The following is a 21,505-nucleotide window of genomic DNA, read 5'->3' on the forward strand; positions in this document are numbered from 1 at the left end:
GTCACATGTCTGTGGAACTTGTTCAGTTTGTCTCAGTTGTTGAATCTTGTTATGTTCATACAAATATTTACACATGTTAAGTTTGCTTTAAATAAATGCAGTTGACAGTGAGAGGACGTTTCTTTTTTTTGCTGAGTTTATATATACAGTTAAAGTCGGAAGTTTACATACACTGAGGTTGGAGTCATTAAAACTCATTTTTCAACCATTCCACAAATTTCTTGTTAACAAACTATAGTTTTGGCAAGCCAGTTGGGACATCTACTTTGTGCATGACACAAGTCATTTTTCCAACAATTGTTTACAGACAGATTATTTCACTTATTGTATCACAATTCCAGTGGGTCAGAAGTTTACATACACTAAGTTGACTGTGCCTTTAAAGAGCTTGGAAAATTCCAGAAAATTATGTTATGGCTTTAGAAGCTTCTAATAGGTCAAGGTGTATGTATACTTCTGACTTCAACTGTATATGTAATATATACTGTATATATTTCATAAAACATATATATATATATATATATATATATATATATATATATATATTTACATTTTGTTCTTTTTTTGCTGCCTCTTGGTCCAGGGGCTTCAGCCCCAGTAAACCCCTGCATTAATCCAGCCCTGCATATTCCCATTCTCATTCATTCAAAACAACATTGTATTGTAAAACTTGTATACAAAATAATCTGTTTTCAGAATAATTGATTTGGATGAGAGGTGCATCAGCAAGAGGTGCAGTGCATTCGGAAAATATTCAGACACCTTTACTTTTTTCACATTTTGTTACATTACAGCCTTGTTCTAAAATGGATTATATGTTTTTTTCCCTCATCAATCTACACACATTACCCCATAATGACAAAGCGAAAACTGTTATTTAGATATTTTTTTTAAATTTATTAAATAAAAAACGGAAATCTCATATTTACTTCAGTATTCAGACTCTTTACTCAGTACTTTGTTGAAGCACCTTTGACAGCGATTAATAACACGTTCAGCACTAGAATACATTTTTGGCTTTTTGGCTGCTTGACTATTAAACTCGGTTAACTAAAATCTCGCGTAATCGGTCACTACCTGGCCAATATGGGTTCGCTATTTTACACTAGGTCTACAGTGGGCACCCAAGTATATCATCTATTCTAGATATTAAACATCATTTTGTATAAGGAATAAGAGGTACAATCCCTGTATGTAAGGACAACATGATTCTCTGTGAAATAAATACAAAATATCCTACCTGCATGGTCTTAAAGTTTGGAACCATTACCATCTACGAGTACTTTGAATGCATGTTTTATGATAAAGTTTCAAAGTGGGCGTGTAATGCCTATGCCTATAAACCAAGAAAATGTAGGTTAATTGAACGAGCAAATATCAAATGCGCTAATCATGGTATAAAATTAGCATCAATAAATATAACGTAATTACATGTGGGTGGAGTGACAACGTTTGATTGTTTATTCATTTCTTTAACGCTGGAGGAAAAAATGGAAAGTTTGAGTGTAGCCCCGGCGGTTGAAAGTCAGACTGTAGCTCTCTTGTTAACTGTGTGAGGCGCACGGAGAGAGGGAGGATAGGGAGGGGTGTGGGACCAACATTAGGAGACAGGGAGGATAAAAACAATTTGTACACGCTTGCCTTGCAGAATCGGAAATAACGGCAGAGGCGGAGATTGACGGGGAAGACCGTGCGACGCCAATCATACTGTTTTCTCTTGCATGTTGTCTGTGAAACAAAAGTTCTCAGTCATAACCGACAACACACTACCCGACCACGTTGCGGGACTACAACGGATTTAACGCGCCATTGGAATAGGGGAATATTCTTGCGTGGAGACATTTATATAGTCTCTATAGCAGTGGATGGTTGGAGGAAGCGGGTCCAGGAAAGTCACAGACTACAATGTAGGCAGCCCAGCCGGAGTCATATCATGGTAAGGCCCTTCTGTTCTGCAGACTGTAGTCTAGGTATGTAGAAACAGGCGGCCATAGTTTCCTGCCTGGCCTGCTTCTATACCTGAAACAACTATAATGGAAAATAATGCAGTTTTAACGAAATGATAAAGCAAGTTAAAGCATATATTATTTGATGTTATAGGCCTATAGACTATAGAGTAGGCTATAGGCTATTCTTACTATTGTCCTAGACATAGCCTATGTATCAGTATAATCACGACTTTGTAAATGGAACGTTGCAGGCTAGACATTGCAATAAAGAGTTTAACTTTAACTTACCGCCTGTCTTTGCAGATATGGGCTCGTTTCCCCCTTAAACAAACATGGAAATTCCCTAACAGTAAACTAGCCTTTCACATTGAATTGAATGCGCCCTCCTCTTTGTCAATATTCAGCAAAGGTGCAATATTTAGGTTTAGGAACTTAGATGTAGGTTTTTATCTTAGTGTGTAGGCTATTACATATGCATTGACATGAAGTTAAAGCTGTATGCTACATATTAGGGCTAAATGGTGATGATAGGAATAGTCTTCTCCATGTTTTCATCGTTATGTCTATTTTGAGACTGGATCATTAAGAAGGAGTGAGCAATGTAACGGTCACCAAGACCTTCTCTCTGTATAACAATACCGCTACTGTTCTTCTTTGACACCCAGACTTCAATTGTTACCACTAGTTTTGACAAACTGACAGAGACAGGGCGAGACAGAGAGAGGGGGGGGGGGGAGTGGAGTGGAGACAGACAGACATAGAGAGAGATAAACAGGCTCACAGAGAGAGAAACAGAGAGGGAGAGAGAGAGAGAGAGAGAGAGAGAGAGAGAGAGAGATGGACAGAATTAGCTCTTTTACGGTTTCTCCTGCTGTGGACTGGGTGGAGCCGCCTGGCAACTGTGAGACAGAGACAGACAGAAAGAGTGAGTGAGAGAGGAGAGAACGAGGGAGAAAGAGAGAGGGGAAGGGGGTGGGGACTTTTAGGAGAACTTGGAGAGTAGCGACAGTGGTTTGGGTGATGACGCATTTTCCACATTGGACCTGAAATAAAGAAAGAGAGGGAGTGAGAAAGAAAGAACAAGGGATGGAGGGAATGCAGGGGAGTGAGAACATGAGTAGAGGGATTTTATTTCTCTGTTTATGAAGAGGAGAGTTTGGAGGAGAGATGGAGAGGGGGATGGAAACACCACTTGCGCCACTAAACCTCAACTTGATCTATTTCTCTCTTTTTTCTGTCATTCTTCTTTCTCTCTTTCTCTCTTTCTTTCTTTATTTCTCTCTCTCTCTCTCACACACATGCACACATGAAAAATTGCATGTAATATTACATGCAAACGTGACACTGATGCAAGCATACAAACACACACACATGCAACTGACGCAAGCGTACACACACACACACACACACACACACACACACACACACACACACACACACACACACACACACACACACACACACACACACACACACACACACACACACACACACACACACACACACACACACACTCACAAACACACACACACACTGAGAGTAATTCTCAGTACCAGACAGCATTCCATAGCCTTGTCTCTAGTTATTTTGAAACACTTAGGGGACATGCCAGGCTGACCAATCAAGGCAAGGGGAAAATCACAAGACAAACTGTGATGAAAGGCTGAGATGAGGCAAAGACAGGGATGAGGAGGAGAGGTGACAGAATGAGAATGATGGTGACGCGAATCCAGCATAACAATTATTAATTTGTAGACAAACTGGAATTAAAGCCAGACTAAGTCAGTGGTACGAAAGATACATCTCCTTCAAATGTTGATATTTAGTTACATTGATAACCAAACACAATTCAATAGCACTTTTGCAATGCAGTAAATAGCCTATTAACTATTAACAAATTAACAAATTATATGTTGGATTAACATCTCCAACTAAACCCCAAATAAAAGTTAAAGAATAGGATTAAGCCAGTGGCTCAGATGAAACTACACAAGCATTAGATATCCTGTAAATGTCGATATTCAATATGACTGTTGTAATACAGTAAGTAAATAGGCTAAAGTTAAGGCTATCTTACAAACTATATAACAATATTTATTCAACCTTGTAAGTAGTAACGCATCCATGGCCACATTCTGAGGCTACTGTAACTATAAATGTCTTCTTATGTAATCATAGAAAGCGTTCCTGTTCAAGGATGCATGCAAATGTCGCAGGTTTGTGAAGATCTTCATAATTGCCACAATAATCTGCGCAGAATCTCAAACTGCATTAATCGCTTGCACTACGTACTTTTAATGTAATCAACTGCAATCCAGGTCATTTGGTTGTGCTATTAGATGAAGCATAGTGACAACACATTAAGTTGTTGTATTAAAACAAAATACCTGACATTGTTTTTTCAATGGAATTTGGCTGTGCTTTCAAATGGTTGAAAGGGCAGTGATAAAACATTGAGAATTCTACAAACTTCTTGCTGTCTTTTTGAGTGGGTGAATAAAGGTTGTAATCTCGTTTGTAAATGTCTCAACCAAATATTACCCAGATTTCCACGTTGAAATGACGTGGTGTGCCCAGTGGGTTTCCTCCTCATGGTTTTTGTTATTTATGGGGATTCAGGAGAGGAAATCAGTGTCTTATAGACTGCCTTCCATCTCACTCTCACTCACTCCCTCCCTTTCTATCTCCCTCGCTTCATCCCTCTAGCTTTCTACATCTGGTTTATATCACTATTGTTTCCCATCGATCTCTCCAAGTAGTTTAGCCTCCCCCTTCTCTCGCTCTTAGCCCCATCTCTCTCTCTCTTGTTCTCTCTCTTAACCCTTTTTTTACACTCTCGTACTCTCTCTCTCTCCACCTATGCCTTTACTCCTGCACTCTTTCATCTCCCTCTCTCTCTCTCCCTCTCTCTCTCTCTCAACCCTCTCTCTCCCACTCTCTCGCTTCGTCTCTCCACCTCTGACTTTTCCTCTGCACTCTTTTATCTCCCCCTCTCTCCCTTTTCTCTTTCTCTGCCAAGCATCTGTTTGGAGGGCTCCTCTAGCCTGTCTTCCGTTCCAGGGCTGTGTGCTGCATGCAGGAGAGAAAGACAGGAAGTCTGACGGAAGAATGACATACCCGTGCCCTGACCATGCAGAGGCCTCCAGAATAATCATTACAGAGTACACACACACACATATGGACACACGTATGCACAGTGCTGTGAAAAAGTATTTGCCCCCTTTTGGACTTTCTTTATTTTTGCATATTTTGGACACTGAATGTTTTTAGATCTTCTACCAAAACCTAATATAAGATAAAGGGAACCTGAGTGAAGAAATAACACAAGATTTTGATCCTTATTTTAATTATGTTATAAACAAAGTCATGTAACACCCAATACCCCTGTGTGAAAAAGTAATTGCCCCCTTACACTCAACAACTAGAGTGACATCTTTAGCTGCAATGGCTGCAACCAAACAGTTCCTGTAGTTGTTCAGTCTCTCACATCTCTGTGGAGGAATTTTTGCAGGACTGCTTAGCGACATTTGAGGGTTTTTGAGCATGAACTGCTCATTTCTGGTCCTGCCACAACATTTTAATCGGGTATAGGTCTGGGCTTTGACTTCCTTGTATGTTTTGAATCAGTGTCTTGCTGCATGGTCCAGCTGTGCTATAGCTTCTGCTCACGGATGGATTGCCTGAATGCATGGTTCCTTCAATGATGGAAAGTCGTCCAGGTTCTGAGGCAAGCCTAACACTGCATTCCATAGTAAGAGCCTCATACCAACGGTCAAGCATGGTGGTGGAAGTGTGATGGTTTGCTGCCTCAGGACCTGAACGACTTGCCATCATTGAGGGAACCATGAATGCGGCTCTGTATCAGTTCATTCTGAAGGAGAATGTCAGGCCATCCGTCCGTGATCTGAAGCGCACCTGAGCCATGCATTTCTCCACAGCGATGTGAGTGAATGATCAACAACTACAGGAAGTGTTTTGTTGCATTCATTGTAGCTAAAAGAGGCACAACCTGTTATTGGGTATAAGGAGGCAATTCTTTTTTCACACAGGGGCATTGGGTGTTGCATATCTCTGTTAATAAAATACCAATAATTATCAATATGTTGTGTTATTTATTCACTCAGGTTCCCTTTATCTAATATTAGGTTATGGGTGAAGATATACAAACATTCAGTGTAAAAAAAAAACATACAAAAATAGACAAAAACAGAAAGGGGGAAATACTTTTTTCACAGCACTTTATGCACACAGTCACACACATATACAAACACACACGGACACACATATGCATGTATACAGGCACACACACACACACACACACACACACACACACACACACACACACACACACACACACACACACATATATACACACACACACACACACAGTACAAGTACTACCTAAGTTGCATTAGCCTGCCCTGGAAAAACAAAGCACAGACCGGATAAAACACATCTAGCCACTTAGTTAAGATGGAAAGCCTCACTCGGGAGGGAACTATTTCCTTCTAAAGTCCAGCCGAATAGTGTTTGTACATCTAGTTTACTAATCCAATCACCTTTTGTTTCATGCACTACGGTGGGACCAGCAACAGTGCTTTTGAATGAGCCATAGTGCGGAAACATAACGGCATGAACCATCGATTATTTTAACGCTGCACAAAAATCACAACTTCAGCCTTCAGCAAATAACATGTGACTACAGTATAGGCTGCTGTTTCTGGTACACAGTACAGTGCAGAGCAATAGGCGGTGTCCTAAATAACACCCTATATTGTGTACTACTTTTGACATTTTCATTTTACATTTACCCGTAGAGCTCTGGTCAAAAGTAGTGCACTCTATGGATAATAGTTTGCCATTTGGGATGCAAGCAGAGACTCTGTTTTAGAGGAATGAGGGCATTAGAGCTGTACTTTGTATACCCTTTATTTTAATACAGGAAGTCACATAGCGATAAAGAATACATTTTCCAAGGTAAATCTAGGCCTAAATAGGTTAGCGTAACCAGAAACGTTTCAATAGGACGTGGCAATAGCATTAAACGTTACACATATAGCACTAACATTAAACTGTACAGAGTAAACAAATGTTGTTATTAAATCTGTGGATTGGATATTCATAGCATTAGGAAACCGTAGTAAACAGTAGGCCTGCACTCTACAATCTGTTGTACTATAACTTGATAATGATCATTCTTTCTTAAAAAATATATATCATAGATCAGTGGTGCTAAAACATTGAAGGTTGGATATACATGGTGTTTAAATGAAGCACTAGTAAGTAATACATCAGCCTGTTATTGATAGGGTTAGGATTAGGGTTAATAATAACTTAATGAGGCTGTTTTCATACATAGTAGTGCTGAAAACATTGCCCCTGACTTTGGATGAGACAAATATGGTGAGGCCTAGGGCTTAGAGCAGTGGTACTATGCAGAAGGATAATGTTGCATCTAGAGGGAGTTTGTGAAGAAAGATGATTTGGCTTAAAAGAAATCACATAATAAAGTTACATGGACTCATTCTGTGTGAAATATGATGGGTTGACATGATTTTCTGATGACTACCATTTCCTTTGTTCCCCCATACATACAACATCTGTATAGGTCCCTCAGTCAAGTGTTGAATTTCAAGCACAGATTCAACTACGATCACCAGGGAGCTTTTTGAAAGACTCATAAAGAAGGAAAGTGGTAGATGGGTAACAATAATGAATCAGACATTGAATATCTCTTTAAGCATGGTCAAGGTAAGAATTACGCTGAGTATTTTCTCTGGATAAAAATAAACGGGATGGATCTAAGCACAGGCAATATCCTAGATGAAAACCTGCTTCAGTCTGCTTTACACCAGACACTGGGAGAGGAATTCACCTTTCAGCAGGACAATAACCTACAACACAAGGCCAAACCTACACTGAAGTCGCTTACCAAGAAGACAGTGAATGTTCCTGCGTGGCCAAGTTACAGTTTTGACTTAAATCTTCTTGAAAATCAATGGCAAGACATAAAAATAGATGTCTAGCCATGTTTCCCAACACTTTGACAGAACTTGAAAAATTTTAAAAAGAGTAATGGGCAAATATTGCACAATCCAGGTGGGCAAAGCTTTTAGAGACTTACCTAAGACGATTCACAGCTGCAATCGCTACCAAAGGTGTTTCTAACATGCATTGACTCAGGGGGTGAATACTTATCTAATCAAGACAGTGTTTTCATTCATCTTTAAAAAGTGTTAGAATTGTTCTTCCACTTTGACATAAGAGTATTTTGTGTAGATTGTTGATAGAAAATGACAATTAAATCCCTTTTAATCCTACTTCGTAACACAATAAAATGTGAAGAAGTCCAAGGGGGTGAATACTTACTGTACGATACTATTGCTCATTCAGTGATCCACCGGAGGTCCCTTCATAGTGCGGAGTATGCAGATATTATGCAGATATGCAAAGCGTGGAGTAAGTATGCAGATATTTGGAATATGTAGCTAGAATGTACCGTATCTAGACTGGGACTGGCATTATTTGAATTGGGAGGTTACACTTATTTGAAGTGCACTTCTCAGGAGTAGTCAGAAGTAGGTAGTAGACACTGGACCCTTTTACAGCATTTATCTCTATTCAGAGCGCAACTGACTAGTGACTGATTTAACCTGGTCCCAGATCTGTTTGTACTGTCTTGCCAAGGCAATATTGTCACGGGCGTCGTAGGAATTGGACCAAAATGCAGCGGGAGTGTGTATACTCATCTTCTTTTTATTAGGCAGAAAGAAGGAAAACCAAAACAAAACACACGTATACAAAAACAACGACGATAAACAGTCCTGTAAGGCTTACAGCTATACAAGGAACAACTACCCACAAAAACCCCATGAAAAACACCCCTACTAAATAGGACCTTCAATAGTGTGAGGAGCAGGAGCAGGACGAGCTGGACTGGGCTGACGCACTGGAGGCCTGGTGCATGGGGCTGGTACTGGAGGTACCAGACTGGAGACACGCACCCCAAGGCTAGTGCGAGGAGCGGGAACAGGACGTACTAGACTGGGCTGACGCACTGGAGGCCTGGTGCGTGGTGCTGGCTTTGGAGGCGCCAGCCTAGAGACATGCACCTCAGGGCTAGTGCGAGAAGCAGGAACTGGATACACCGGGCCATGAGTATGCACTGGAGGTCTGGAGCGCACCTCCTGCACAACCCGTCCTGGCTGGATGGTAATAGTAGCCCTGCACGAGCGGAGTGCTGTCACAGGGCGAACTGGGCTGTGCAGAGGCCTGATGGCTGCCGTGCGTAGCGCAGGCGTAGGGTAGCATGGGCCTAGGAGGCGCACTGGTGGCCAGATGTACTGCGCAGGCATCCTCCTTCCAGGCTGGATGCCCACTCTAGCACGGCACTTGCGAGGGGCTGGGATTGCTCGCACCGGACTGTGCGTGCGCATGGGCGAGATTGTGCGCACTTCCGCATACACCGGCGCTCTCCACTCCACACGCTCCCCATAATAAGCACGGGGAGTTGGCTTAGGGCTCACCCTTGGCCCAGCCAAACTACCCGTGTGCCCCCCAATTTTTTTTTATTGGGGCTGTCTCTCGCACTTGCCTCTCGGTGCGTATAATGCCTCATAATAGCGCCACTCCACCTTGGCTGCCTCCAGCTCCTCCTTAGGGCGCTGGTACTCCCCAGCCTGGTGCCAAGGTCCTGCCCCATCCAGAATCTCTTCCCATGTCCATGACTCCACAGAGCTCTGCTGCTGCTCCTTCCTCCGCTGCTTGGTCCGTTTGTGGTGGGTAGTTCTGTCACGGGTGTCGTAGGAATTGGACCAAAATGCAGCGGGAGTGTGTATACTCATCTTCTTTTTATTCGGCAGAAAGAAGGAAAAACAAAACAAAACACACGTATACAAAAACAACGACGATAAACAGTCCTGTAAGGCTTACAGCTATACAAGGAACAACTACCCACAAAAACCCCATGAAAAACACCCCTACTAAATAGGACCTTCAATTAGAGGCAACGAGGAACAGCTGCCTCCAATTGAAGGTCAAAACAATAAACTAGACATAGAAATAGAAAAACTAGAAAATAGAACATAGAAATACAAAACATAGAACACAACCCAAAACCCTGGCAACACAATACAAACACACCCCTGCCATGTCCTGACCAAACTACAATAACAAATAACTCCTTATACTGGTCAGGACGTGACAAATATTATGGCAAATGTCATGCAAAACAGCTCAAACAGATCTGGGACCAGGCTAGTGTTGATATATAATCAATCTTCAACCAATTACTCCTATAGACTCCCCAAGGTCATATTATAGATGATGCATGAACTCTAGTTACAGTAATCAATGGTTGGAATCACCTACAGTAAATAATTTGGCTCTGCAGCTTGAATAGTTAATTAGGGTTGTTTATCTTATTAAGCCCTGACCTGGGCTAAGTAGAATCATTCATGCCACTGACCCTGAACAACATCTGCTGACCTCTTAGTTAGATTCATTTCAAGTGTAGAAAAAGTAATTTTGTGTAAAACAGTTTGTATTCCTAGCTCTGTTCTCTCTCTATAGCTCTCTTTCCCATTCTGGTTCTCATCCTCTCTCTCTCTCTCTCTCTCTCTCTCTCTCTCTCCCTCTCTGTATCCTCTCTCTCTCTCTCACTTTCTCTCTCTCTGTCTCTTTCTCTCTCTCTGCCTCTCATTTGACTGTTAGTCCACTTCCAATTCTTTTGGCCACATTCTTTCACAGTTTGTTTTTCTTTCCCTCCCTCCATCCCCCCTTTTCCAATCTTTTCCCTCTCTCTCTCCCAGAAACCCCCTCCCAGCCCTCTCTCCCCAGCCGTCCTTTTTCTTTTTCCACACACTTGTTTGACCATTCCTCCTTTCTTTCTCTCTTTATTTCTCTGTCTTTCTTTACCCATCAAATCAGTATTTTTTAGAAGTTCTGCACAATATGCTTTCTGTGAGGGGGATCTCACTATAATTATTGTCAGATGACTGAGAGATTATGAGAGAGGGAGAAAGAAAGTAGGAGAGAGGAATTGAGAGAGTATGGAGAAAGGAGGGAAAATTATGAAAGGAGAGCGGTAAAAGAGGAAACATGGAGAGAGGGAGGGAGGGAGGTAGGAAGAGAGAAAAAAAGGTTATGGGTTGCCATGCCGACAGTCCTGTATAAAAATAAACAGTGTACTGCTAGCTCTCTACTCTGTCACCCTCCACCTCTCTGGCAGACCTATCGTGTGTGTGTGCATGTGCGTGTATACGAGGATGAGTGTGTGTGTGTGTGCATGTGCCCGTTCAAGTGCGTGTGCGAGTGCGTGTGTGTGTGTGTGTGTGTGTGTGTGTGTGTGTGTGTGTGTGTGTGTGTGTGTGTGTGTGTGTGTGTGTGTGTGTGTGTGTGTGTGTGTGTGTGTGTGTGTGTGTGTGTGCGTGTGTGTGTGTGTGTGTGTGTGAGCATAGTGAAGACATCAAAACTATTAAATAACACATATGGAATCATGTAGTAACCAAAAAAGTGTTAAACAAATCAAAATATATTTAATATTTTAGATTCTTCAAAGTAGCCACCCCCACACTCTTGGCATTCTCTCAACCAGCTTCACCTGGAATGCTTTTCCATCAGTCTTGAAGGAGTGCCCACATATGCTGAGCACTTGGTGGCTGCTTTTCTTTCACTCTGCGGTCCAACCCATCCCAAACCTTCTCAATTGGGTGAGGTCGGGTGATTGTGGAGGCCAGGTCATCTGATGCAGCACTCCATCACTCTCCTTCTTGGTCAAATAGCCCTTACACAGCCTGGAGGTGTGTTGGGTCATTGTCCTGTTGAAAAACAAATGATGGTCCCACTAAGCGCAAACCAGATGGGATGGCGTGTCACTGCAAAATGCTGTGGTAGCCATGCTGGTTAAGTGTGCCTTGAATTCGAAATAAATCACAGACAGTGTAACGAGCAAAGCACACCCACACCATCACACCTCTTCCTCCATGCTTCACGGTGGGAACCACACATGCAGAGATCATCCGTTCACCTACTCTGCGTCTCACAAAGACACGGCGGTTGGAACTAAAAATCTCAAATTTGGACTCATCAGACCAAAGGACAGATTTCCACCGGTCTAATGTCCATTGCTCGTGTTTCTTGGCCCAAGCAAGTCTCTTCTTATTATTGGTGTCCTTTAGTAGTGGTTTCTTTGCAGAAATTCGACCATGAATGCCTGATTCATGCAGTCTCCTCTGAACAGTTGATGTTGAGATATGTCTGTTACCTGAACTCTTTGAAGCATTTATTTGGGCTGCAATTTCTGAATCTGGTAATTCTAATGAACTTATCCTCTGCAGCAGCGGTAACTCTGGGTCTTCCTTTCCTGTGGCAGTCTGAATGAGAGCCAGATTCATCATAGCGCTTGATGTTTTTTGTGACTGCACTTGAAGATACTTTCAAAGTTCTTGACATTTTCCTGATTGACTGACTCATGTCAGACTCATGTCTTAAAGTAATGATGGACTGTCGTTTCTCTTTGCTTATTTTAGCTGCTCTTGCTATAATATGAACTTTTAACTTTTAACAAGGCACACCTGTTAATTGAAATGCATTCCAGGTGACTACCTCATGAAGCTGGTTGAGAGAATGCCACGAGTGTGCAAACTTGTCATCAAGGCAAAGGGTTGCTACTTTGAAGAATCTCAAATGTAAAATATATTTTGATTTGTTTAACGCTTTTTTGGTTACTACATGATTCCATATGTGTTATTTCATAGTTTTGATGTCTTCACTATTATTCTTCAATGTAGAAAATAGTAAAAATAAAGAAAAACCCTGGAATGAGTAGGTGTGTCCAAACTTTTGACTGGTACTGTAATACACTATAGGGAATAGGTAGTACACTATGGGGAATATATAGGGAATATATAGTGCACTGTATGGAATATATACTACACTATAGGGAATATATAGTACACTATAGGGAATATATAGTACACTATAGGGAATATATAGGGAATAGGGTGCCATTTGGGGCTCAGCTCTTGCGTTCACTGGAACTCCAGGAATTGTCTGACACTCCCCAGACCATGCAACAGGAAGTTGTGTGTGTGCGTGTATGTGTGTGTGTATGTTTTTTGTGCATGTGTGTGTGTGCGCGTGTGTGTGTATGTTTTGTGTGTGTGTGTGTGTGTGTGTGTGTGTGTGTGTGTGTGTGCGTGTGCGTGTGCGTGTGTGTGTGTGTGTGTGTGTGTGTGTGTGTGTGTGTGTGTGTGTGTGTGTGTGTGTGTGTGTGTGTGTGTGCGAGTTTGCGAGCAGGACAAGCCAGCTGTTTAACACAAACACAGACATAGCAGCAGCCTTTCAATGTCCGGTTAAGAATGAACTCTTTACATCTCTCTCTCTCTCTCTCTCTCTCTCTCTCTCTCTCTCTCTCTCTCTCTCTCTCTCTCTCCCTCTCAGGGCTCAGAGGCAGTGGAAGATTGTGTGCAGGGGGCTCTCTCGTCCCTCTACCCCCCCTTCGAGAGCACAGCCCCGCCTCTCCTCTCTCAAGTAAACACACACACACACACACACACACACACACACACACACACACACACACACACACACACACACACACACACACACACACACACACACACACACACACACACACACACACACACACAGACGTTTACATGTTTGCTTATACGTGTGTGTGTGTGTGTGTGTGTGTGTGTGTGTGTGTGTGTGTGTGTGTGTGTGTGTGTGTGTGTGTGTGTGTGTGTGTGTGTGTGTGTGTGTGTGTGCGTTTGCCTATCTGTGCAGGTTTTCTCCGTGTTGGAGTCGACTTATCAGCATGACAGTCTGAGGTACCTGCTGGACTACTTCATCCCAGCAAAACACCTTCTTCACAAACTACAGCAGCATGCCTGTGTGAGTGCACACACACACACACACACACACACAAGCGCATGCTCGCGCGCCACTCCCAATAGCGTAACAACATATACTGTATTTGTAAACATGTAAACATACACACACATGCACGCCTACACATTGTCACCCACTTTAGTCTCCGCAACTCCCTCTCTCACAAATAAACAAATAAACAGACCTGGACACATTCTTTCTTTCACACACACATTGGGGAACATTCTCCCACATTGTGATTTTCACACACACACACTCAAAGTGGTCTCTGTTTTCATTGTCGCTCGGTGAAGCAGCCTGGGACGGGAGTAGGAGCATGAGTCATGATAATAATTCCTTCCATATGTGACTGCTGTGCACTGGGAGAGAGGGAGGAGAAGAGGCAGGGGGAGGAGGAGGAGAAAGAGAGAGATGGGGGTTGGGTGCCGGCCCGGGGTGTGGGGGAGTGAGGGAGAAAATGGACAGGGGGGGCAGTCATTTTCACTGTGGGAAAGTGTGTGTGTGCGAGTTGCAGACTAGAGAGAACTGATTGAGAAATGGGGGGGAAGGAGAGTGGGGCAGAACACTGGGGTACATTGAAGGAGAAAGAGGAGGAGAGAGTGTGTGTGGGTGACTGGGGTAGATAGAGAGACAGAAAAACATGAGTGAGGGATTGATACTCAAAACAGAGGAATGCAGAAGTTATGTTATGTATGGGGGTTGGGGAGATGTGGTGGTTTATGCTGAGAATAAGAGTTTCCAATGTCAATGAACAGAATAGGACAGAACGGGAGAGAGTAAGAAATAGAGTGAGAGAGAGAGATGCAGAAAGAGGGGGCAGCAGGGCCAGGAATATAATTTGATAATGGTCTCGTGAGTCGGGGAACATTGGATGAATCGAAGCAGAGGGGGAGGGAGCGGGCACATGTCATTGGCTAATTGGGGAATGAGAACAGCCAAGGGATTCTAACAGAGTTTAGTCCTCACAGCATGACACACACAGAGGAAGGGAAGGAAGAGCAGAGAATAAGGTAGGTAGGTACAGGATAGATTTACATCTGTTGTGGTGCAGTTTATGGGGTATTGACTCTCTCCTGGGAGGCAGTACTGGTTTCTTTAGGTATTTCATAGTAGTTCTTTGGCTCTCTGTGATGTGACTCGTCTCTGACTCTCTCATGCCTGTTTGACTGTGACTCTGTTGTGCTCTGTTCCCCGTCTCGGTCTTGGTTGCTGGTCAGTGTCCGCCCTGTTTTAATTCTCATTCCAGATATTCTGACTATACATCAATATGTTACTGACTCATTCTCCCTCTCTCTCTCTCTCTGTCTCTCTCTCCCTCTCCCTCTCTCTCTCGCTCTCTCTCTCTCCATCTCTCATCTCTCCCTCTCTCTCTCTCTCTCTCTCTCTCTCCCTCTCTCTCTCCCTATCTCTCTCCCTATCTCTCTCCCAGTCTCAGTATCTGGGCTGTCTGTTCCTCCACTCCGGTTGGCCCCTCTGCCTCGGAGAGAAGGTTGTGGTCCAGCTCTCTACTCTGGACTGGAGGCTGCTGCGCAGTACCGACTTCTACTTGCAGGTGGTTCCCTTCTCCACGCGCTGCCCCCGCCTGGCCCTCAAGTGTTTGGCCCCCGGGGGCCGCAACGTCCAGGAGGTCCTGGTGCCCGAGTCACAGCACCCCCTGGTGTTCACTACAGAGTGGCTGCACAGTGTCAACAAGGAGAGGGGCTACAAAAGAGAAGGTGAGAGATGCAGGGAAGGAAGGGAGGGAGGAAACAAGGGAGTGTGGGAAAGGAGAAAGGGGTTGAGGTTAGAGAGTGTATGAGAGAACTACTAGATTTAAGTGTAGAAAGATGGAGGAGAGATAAGCAAAAAGAGTTGTGTGACATGAATTTCTCTATCTGTCCCTTTCCTCTCTCTCCATCCCTCCCTCTCCCCCTCTCTTCCCCCTCCCTCTCTCCGTCGCTCCCTTTCTCTCACTCCTTTCTCCTATCTTTCCCCTATTTCTCCTTCCCTCCTCCCTTCCTCTCATTCCTCCCTCTCTCTCTTTCTCAGGAGGTGGAGGGTTAGATACGTGTCTGGTCAGTACGTGTGACGGGGTGGTCCGCCTACCGTGGGGGGAGGTGGTCTACCCCAAGTTCATCCACAACCCATCGGACGACCTAACTACCATGGCTGACCACCCAACCTCCGTCCCCGACCACACCACCAACCTCACCCCGGTGGTGGGCCTCGGCCTGGGTGGCTGGGGGGGCTCCTCCTCTGGAGAACCAGACTCCTGTTCCTGGGACGAAGAAGACGATGACCTACCTCCAGACAGTGTAGATGCAGAGGCCGTTCTACCCCGCCGTCGGTGCAGCGAGGACGGATTAGGGAGGACGACGAGGCATCACCAAATGGGTGGTGATGGGGATTACGTGGAACTCCTGGAGCCCAGGGGGGGTCCGGACGGCGGCGCGGACCCCAGGCAGAGGTACCTGGAGATGCATGGGATCTGTAAGACCAAGACCCTGCCGCTGTGTAGGAGGAGCAAGGCTATCAAGCTCCGCAGAGGGAAGGCCTGGGGGTACGGGCGACTGGACGCAGCCGGGGGCAGTAGGGGTGTCCTGGGGGGTAAGAGGGACTCTGTGACCCCCCGGGGGGACTGGTTACCCCCCCGCCCCCTGCCTAGAGTCATCGATCTAGGCCGAGCGAGACGGTCTGAGTCGTACCCCTCCTCGCTTCAGAACTCTGACGAAGGGGAGAAACAGGCCCTCGGAAAAGACCCAGAAGGCCTAGGAAGCCAGGGGCTGTATTTTGATGGTCCGTCCAAGGAGAGGAGGCCCGGGGTGGGCAGGGAGAGGGAGGGCAGTGGGTGTAACGTTACACAGCCATGCAGGGACAGCCATGGAAGTAACAGTTTGATAGCGACTGAGGCAGCAAATCACAAAGCAGCGCACGTTGTAGAGGGCCAATCGGATCAAAGCTCTCGCTCTGAATCTGTGTTTGAGGATGCTGATAAGCCACTGAGTGGAGACAGCGACACCATGCCCACTAAAGGCACACGAGGAAGTGGGGAGAATGCGGCGAGGCCATTGATTGATATTCCAGGAAATGGGGAGAATGTGGACAGCCCATTGGCAGATGGATCTGAAACCCAGAAAGGAAGACATTCCACTAGTGACTCTTGTGTACCAGACGAAATAGCAGACTCGACAGAACACAGGGAGACGGAACGTTCTCTCACTCGACCCGGTACTGACACTGACCCAAAGGGAGCAACAACTTCAGAAGAGAGGGATGAAGGAAAGACGGAGGAGATAGGAGTGTGTCCTAGAGGAAAGGAAGTAAAAACGGGAGGATTCAGGGCACCCAGGTAACTTCATAACTTCTTATAAATATGCTTAATTTGTAAATTGGGAGGTGTCGGAACAAAAAGTTAGCCGAGTGGGGGGGTGACCTGGGGTGCTCTGAGGTACCGTAGCACATGAAAAAAAGATCACCTTTATAATAAAGCAATAATAAAGCATTGCATGCGTTATCATCGCTTTTGCGTGCTGGCATAGAGCAGTAGAGTAGAGGCGCTTGCAGAAGTTGCACACGTGGGAAAATGTGGCCCATTTTAGATGACTGGCGACATTATCAGAATCTTTTCTAATACCTCCCAAACGATTAAAATGACAGGCTACTTTGACACTGACAAACTGAGAATCTGAGATCATTTAAAAACGACCTTGTCTTCAATCCATCAATAGTCTAGGCCTAGGTGTGTGCATAAACATATTGTATAATATGAGGAGGAAATGATAGTCCTAAAAAAGTTTTCCAGTTTCACTCAATCACCCACTGATACGCAGCTCACTCACCTGCGTGTTTTACTTTGTAAAATAATGCTGTTCGCTCAATAGGCCAATTTGGAAATGAATAACATATTTGGTACCCTATAGACCAGTGGCAATCAGTGCCATTTAATATATATTTTTAATTTGCATGGCCTTATTTCTATTACAGCATATTGGATGACTGTCATTCATATTCCATACACCCAGTTCAATGTGACATCGAGAGGTTTAGCCTACTACATTCCCTATACCCATCATGATGTTGCTACAACCTAGCTGACGAATTAAAGTTTACAACATAGGTTGAAAGAAAAATGTGAGTAATCAAGGTGACAGATACTGCCTTGCACACTCTTGCCTGCATCTCGCTGATCTAGGGCGTAATCATTAGTCCAGTTGCAAACGAGAGTTTCTATTGGACAAATTCAGGTATGTTTATCCCGTTTCATTCAGTTTGCTTCCATTTGAGAAACATTTTTCAACAGAATCGGTGGAATGAATACACCCCTGATCACGCGCAAACACAGTTCCCTTTCATAGCAACCACATACAAACATCATGATCACTTTGATTGTTGTATAATTCCTTCTCACATCTACGCGCTCTCCTCCTCTCACCTTTTCCCTTCACTTGTGGACTTCAGTGCACAATACAACAGCTGTCTGTGACCAGGTGAAAAAAATTTCCAAGCCAAACCTTTGTATCATAACCGCCAATCCGCTACACACATTCTACAGTTGAAGTCGGAAGTTTACATACACCTTAGCCAAATACATTTAAACTAAATTTTTCACTATTCCTGACATTTAATCCTCGTAGAAATTCCCTGTCTTAGGTCAGTTAGGATCACCACTTCGTTTTAAGAATGTGAAATGTCAGAATAATAGTAGAGAGAATGATTTATTTCAGCTTTTATTTCTTTCATCACATTCCCAGTGGGTCAGAAATGTACATACACTCAATTAGTATTTGGTAGCATTGCCTTTAAATTGTTTAACTTGGGTCAAATGTTTCGGGTAGCCTTCAACAAGCTTCCCACAATAAGTTGCTTTTTCAGTAATGCCCACACATTTTCTATGGGATTGAGGTCAGGGCTTTGTGATGGCCACTCCAATACCTTGTCTTTGTTGTCCTTAAGCCATTTTGCCACAACTTTGGAAGTATGCTTGGGGTCATTGTCCATTTGGAAGACCCATTTGCGGCCAAGCTTTAACTTCCTGACTGACGTCTTGAAATGTTGCTTCAATATATCCACATAATTTTCGTTCTCATGATGCCATCTATTTTGTGAAGTGCACCAGTCCCTCCTGCAGCAAAGCACCCCTACAACATGATGCTGCCACCCCCGTGCTTCACGGTTGGGATGGTGTTCTTCGGCTTGCAAGCATCCCCCTTGTTCCTCCAAACATAACGATGGTCATTATGGCCAAACAGCTCTATTTTTGTTTCATCAGACCTGAGGACATTTCTCCAAAAACTATGATCTTTGTCCCCATGTGCAGTTGCAAACCGTAGTCTGGTTTTTTTATGGCGGTTTTGGAGCAGCGGCTTGTTCCTTGCTGAGCGGTCTTTCAGGTTATGTGGATATAGGACTCGTTTTACTGTGGATATAGATACTTTTGTACCTGTTTCCTCCAGCATGTTCGCAAGGTCCTTTGCTGTTGTTCTGGGATTGATTTGCAGTTTTCCACACCAAAGTACGTTCATCTCTAGGAGACAGAATGTGTCTCCTTCCTGAGCGGTATGATGGCTGCGTGGTCCCATGGTGTTTATACTTGCGTACTACTGTTTGTACAGATGAACGTGGTACCTTCAGGTGTTTTGAAATTGCTACAAAGGATGAACCAGACTTGTGGAGGTCAACAATTTTTTTCTGAGGTCTTGGCTGATTTCTTTTGATTTTCCCATGATGTCAAGCAAAGAGGCACTGAGTTTGAAGGTGGGCCTTAAAATACATCCACAGGTACACCTCTATTTGACTCGAATGATGTCAATTAGCCTATCAGAAGCTTCTAAAGCCATTACAACATTTTCTGGAATGTTCCAAGTTGTTTAAAGGCATGGTCTTAGTGTATGTAAATTTCTGACCCACTGGAATTGTGATACAGTAAAATAATAAGTAAAATAATCTGTCTGTAAACAATTGTTGGAAAAATTACTTGTGTCATGCTCAAAGTAGATGTCCTAACCGACTTGCCAAAACTATAGTTTGTTAACAAGAAATTTGTGGAGTGGTTGAAAAATGTGTTTTAATGACTCCAACCTAAGTGTATGTAAACTTCCGACTTCAACTGTACGTCGTTGTCACCATATTAGCTAACGTCATAGTCAACATAGCTTCTAGAGCTAATGCGTTAGTCCCCACTAAAATCATGCTGTACAGTGCACAGCAAGCAGTAACACCAGCTAGCCCCGGTGGCAATAAATTTATAAAACCAAAAGCTTACCTTGATTTGTCAGAGTTCCAATGTTGGATAGCCATAGCCAGCTAGCTAACATAGCATCACTCTCTGTTTGTGTCGGGTGTTTGAGTAGGCTAAACTAGCTAGCTGCATTCTCTCTCTCTCTCTCTCTTGCTTCTCCTTCATTTTTGAAGAAATTAATTTGTTCAAAACTGTTAAACTTTTGTCTTTCTCTCTATTTAAGTCAACTACTCACCACATGTTATGTGATGCGGTGCTATCTAGCTGTCGCTAATGCTTTCAGTACAAGATGTATTATTTTATCCTTTGATTGGGTGGACAACATGTCAGTTAATGCTGCAAGAGCTCTGATAGGTTTGAGGACATCCTCAGGAAGTTGTCATAATTACTGTGTAAGTCTGTGGAAGGGGACGAGAACAATGAGCCTCCTAGGTTTTGTATTGAAGTCAATGTACCCAGAGGGGGACGGAAACTAGCTGTCCTCTGGTTACACCATGGTGCTACCCCAGAGAGTGCTGTTGAGGCTACTGTAGACCTTCATTGCAAAACAGTGTGTTTTAATAAATTATTTAGTGACGTGAATATATTTAACATAGTTTTATCTAAAAATTATAACTTTTTAAATGTTTAAATTTTTTATTTATCTTAAATTCACTGAGGAGGATGGTCCTTCCCTTTGTCATCTGAGGAGCCTTCACTGCTACAGACAGATTAGTCTTCTCTTTTCAGCAGAATCCATTTGCTTTCCAACCTGGGTATCCCGTGATTGTATTTTAAATTTTGTGAAAGGCCTGTTTTGGCTGCATGCTGTTCACTGACAGATTTGCCACGTGTTCCTGACTGTAGGCCTTTGATTGGGCTACACATAATCCACAGCTAGACAATTTAAAAAATATATATGCTATGGATCCTCTGTGGCTAAATTATAGGCCTACTCCTGGTGTATTTTTAATTTATTTTAATTTATCAGGGGTGCTGCAGCACCTCCAGCATCCTTCCTGCGGCTATGAGTATGTACGGAAATACATGTTTTTTAGTAAGCAGGAGAATTACAGAGAAGGCAACTTGAATTAACTCTGATTTATTTTATTAGAATTTTTACATTGCAAACAGAGAAAATAAGTTTTCATGCCACGAGAGGTACCGCATCCTGTCCAATGGGTTCCGGAATGAAACAGTGAAAAATTGAGAGGTGCCGGTTCCTGTTCCGGCAGGATCTTTCTCAAATTAAGCACTGGATGTAATACCGTTTCGTGTGCAGGTACAATTCCTTCACATACGGATATAGTACACTTACGGCCTAATACAGGTGATTTTCGATGTTGGACATAAAATACTGTAAAATCACCAGGAAATCAGCATAAAGTGATTTTAATTTAGGAAATCTGTTCTCAAGTATTCCCACACATAAATAGAGAAACATATGTGATCGTAACCCAATATA

The 21,505-nt window shown here is 43.5% G+C and overlaps 1 protein-coding gene across 3 annotated transcripts in view; it reads left to right on the plus strand.

Moving 5' to 3' along the window:
* The first annotated feature begins 1,530 nt into the window (after window positions 1-1,530).
* The window catches only part of arhgef40 (Rho guanine nucleotide exchange factor 40), a 39,831-nt gene continuing 19,856 nt past the window's right edge, over window positions 1,531-21,505 (plus strand). For 2 of the 3 annotated variants that reach the window (XM_045721817.2, XM_045721818.2), the window contains exons 1-5: window positions 1,531-1,936; window positions 13,392-13,481; window positions 13,740-13,847; window positions 15,274-15,559; window positions 15,873-17,172. In XM_045721817.2, the coding sequence (XP_045577773.2) occupies window positions 1,934-1,936; window positions 13,392-13,481; window positions 13,740-13,847; window positions 15,274-15,559; window positions 15,873-17,172 (1,787 nt within the window). In that variant the 5' untranslated portion in view covers window positions 1,531-1,933. Of the gene's footprint in view, window positions 1,937-13,391; window positions 13,482-13,739; window positions 13,848-14,726; window positions 14,855-15,273; window positions 15,560-15,872; window positions 17,173-21,505 lie in introns of those variants that run through there. The other variant, XM_045721820.2, reaches the window with a different exon arrangement.

The sequence above is a fragment of the Salmo salar genome, chromosome 07, assembly GCF_965601325.2.
Source record: "Salmo salar chromosome 07, fSalSal1, whole genome shotgun sequence".
Classification (NCBI taxonomy): domain Eukaryota; kingdom Metazoa; phylum Chordata; class Actinopteri; order Salmoniformes; family Salmonidae; genus Salmo; species Salmo salar.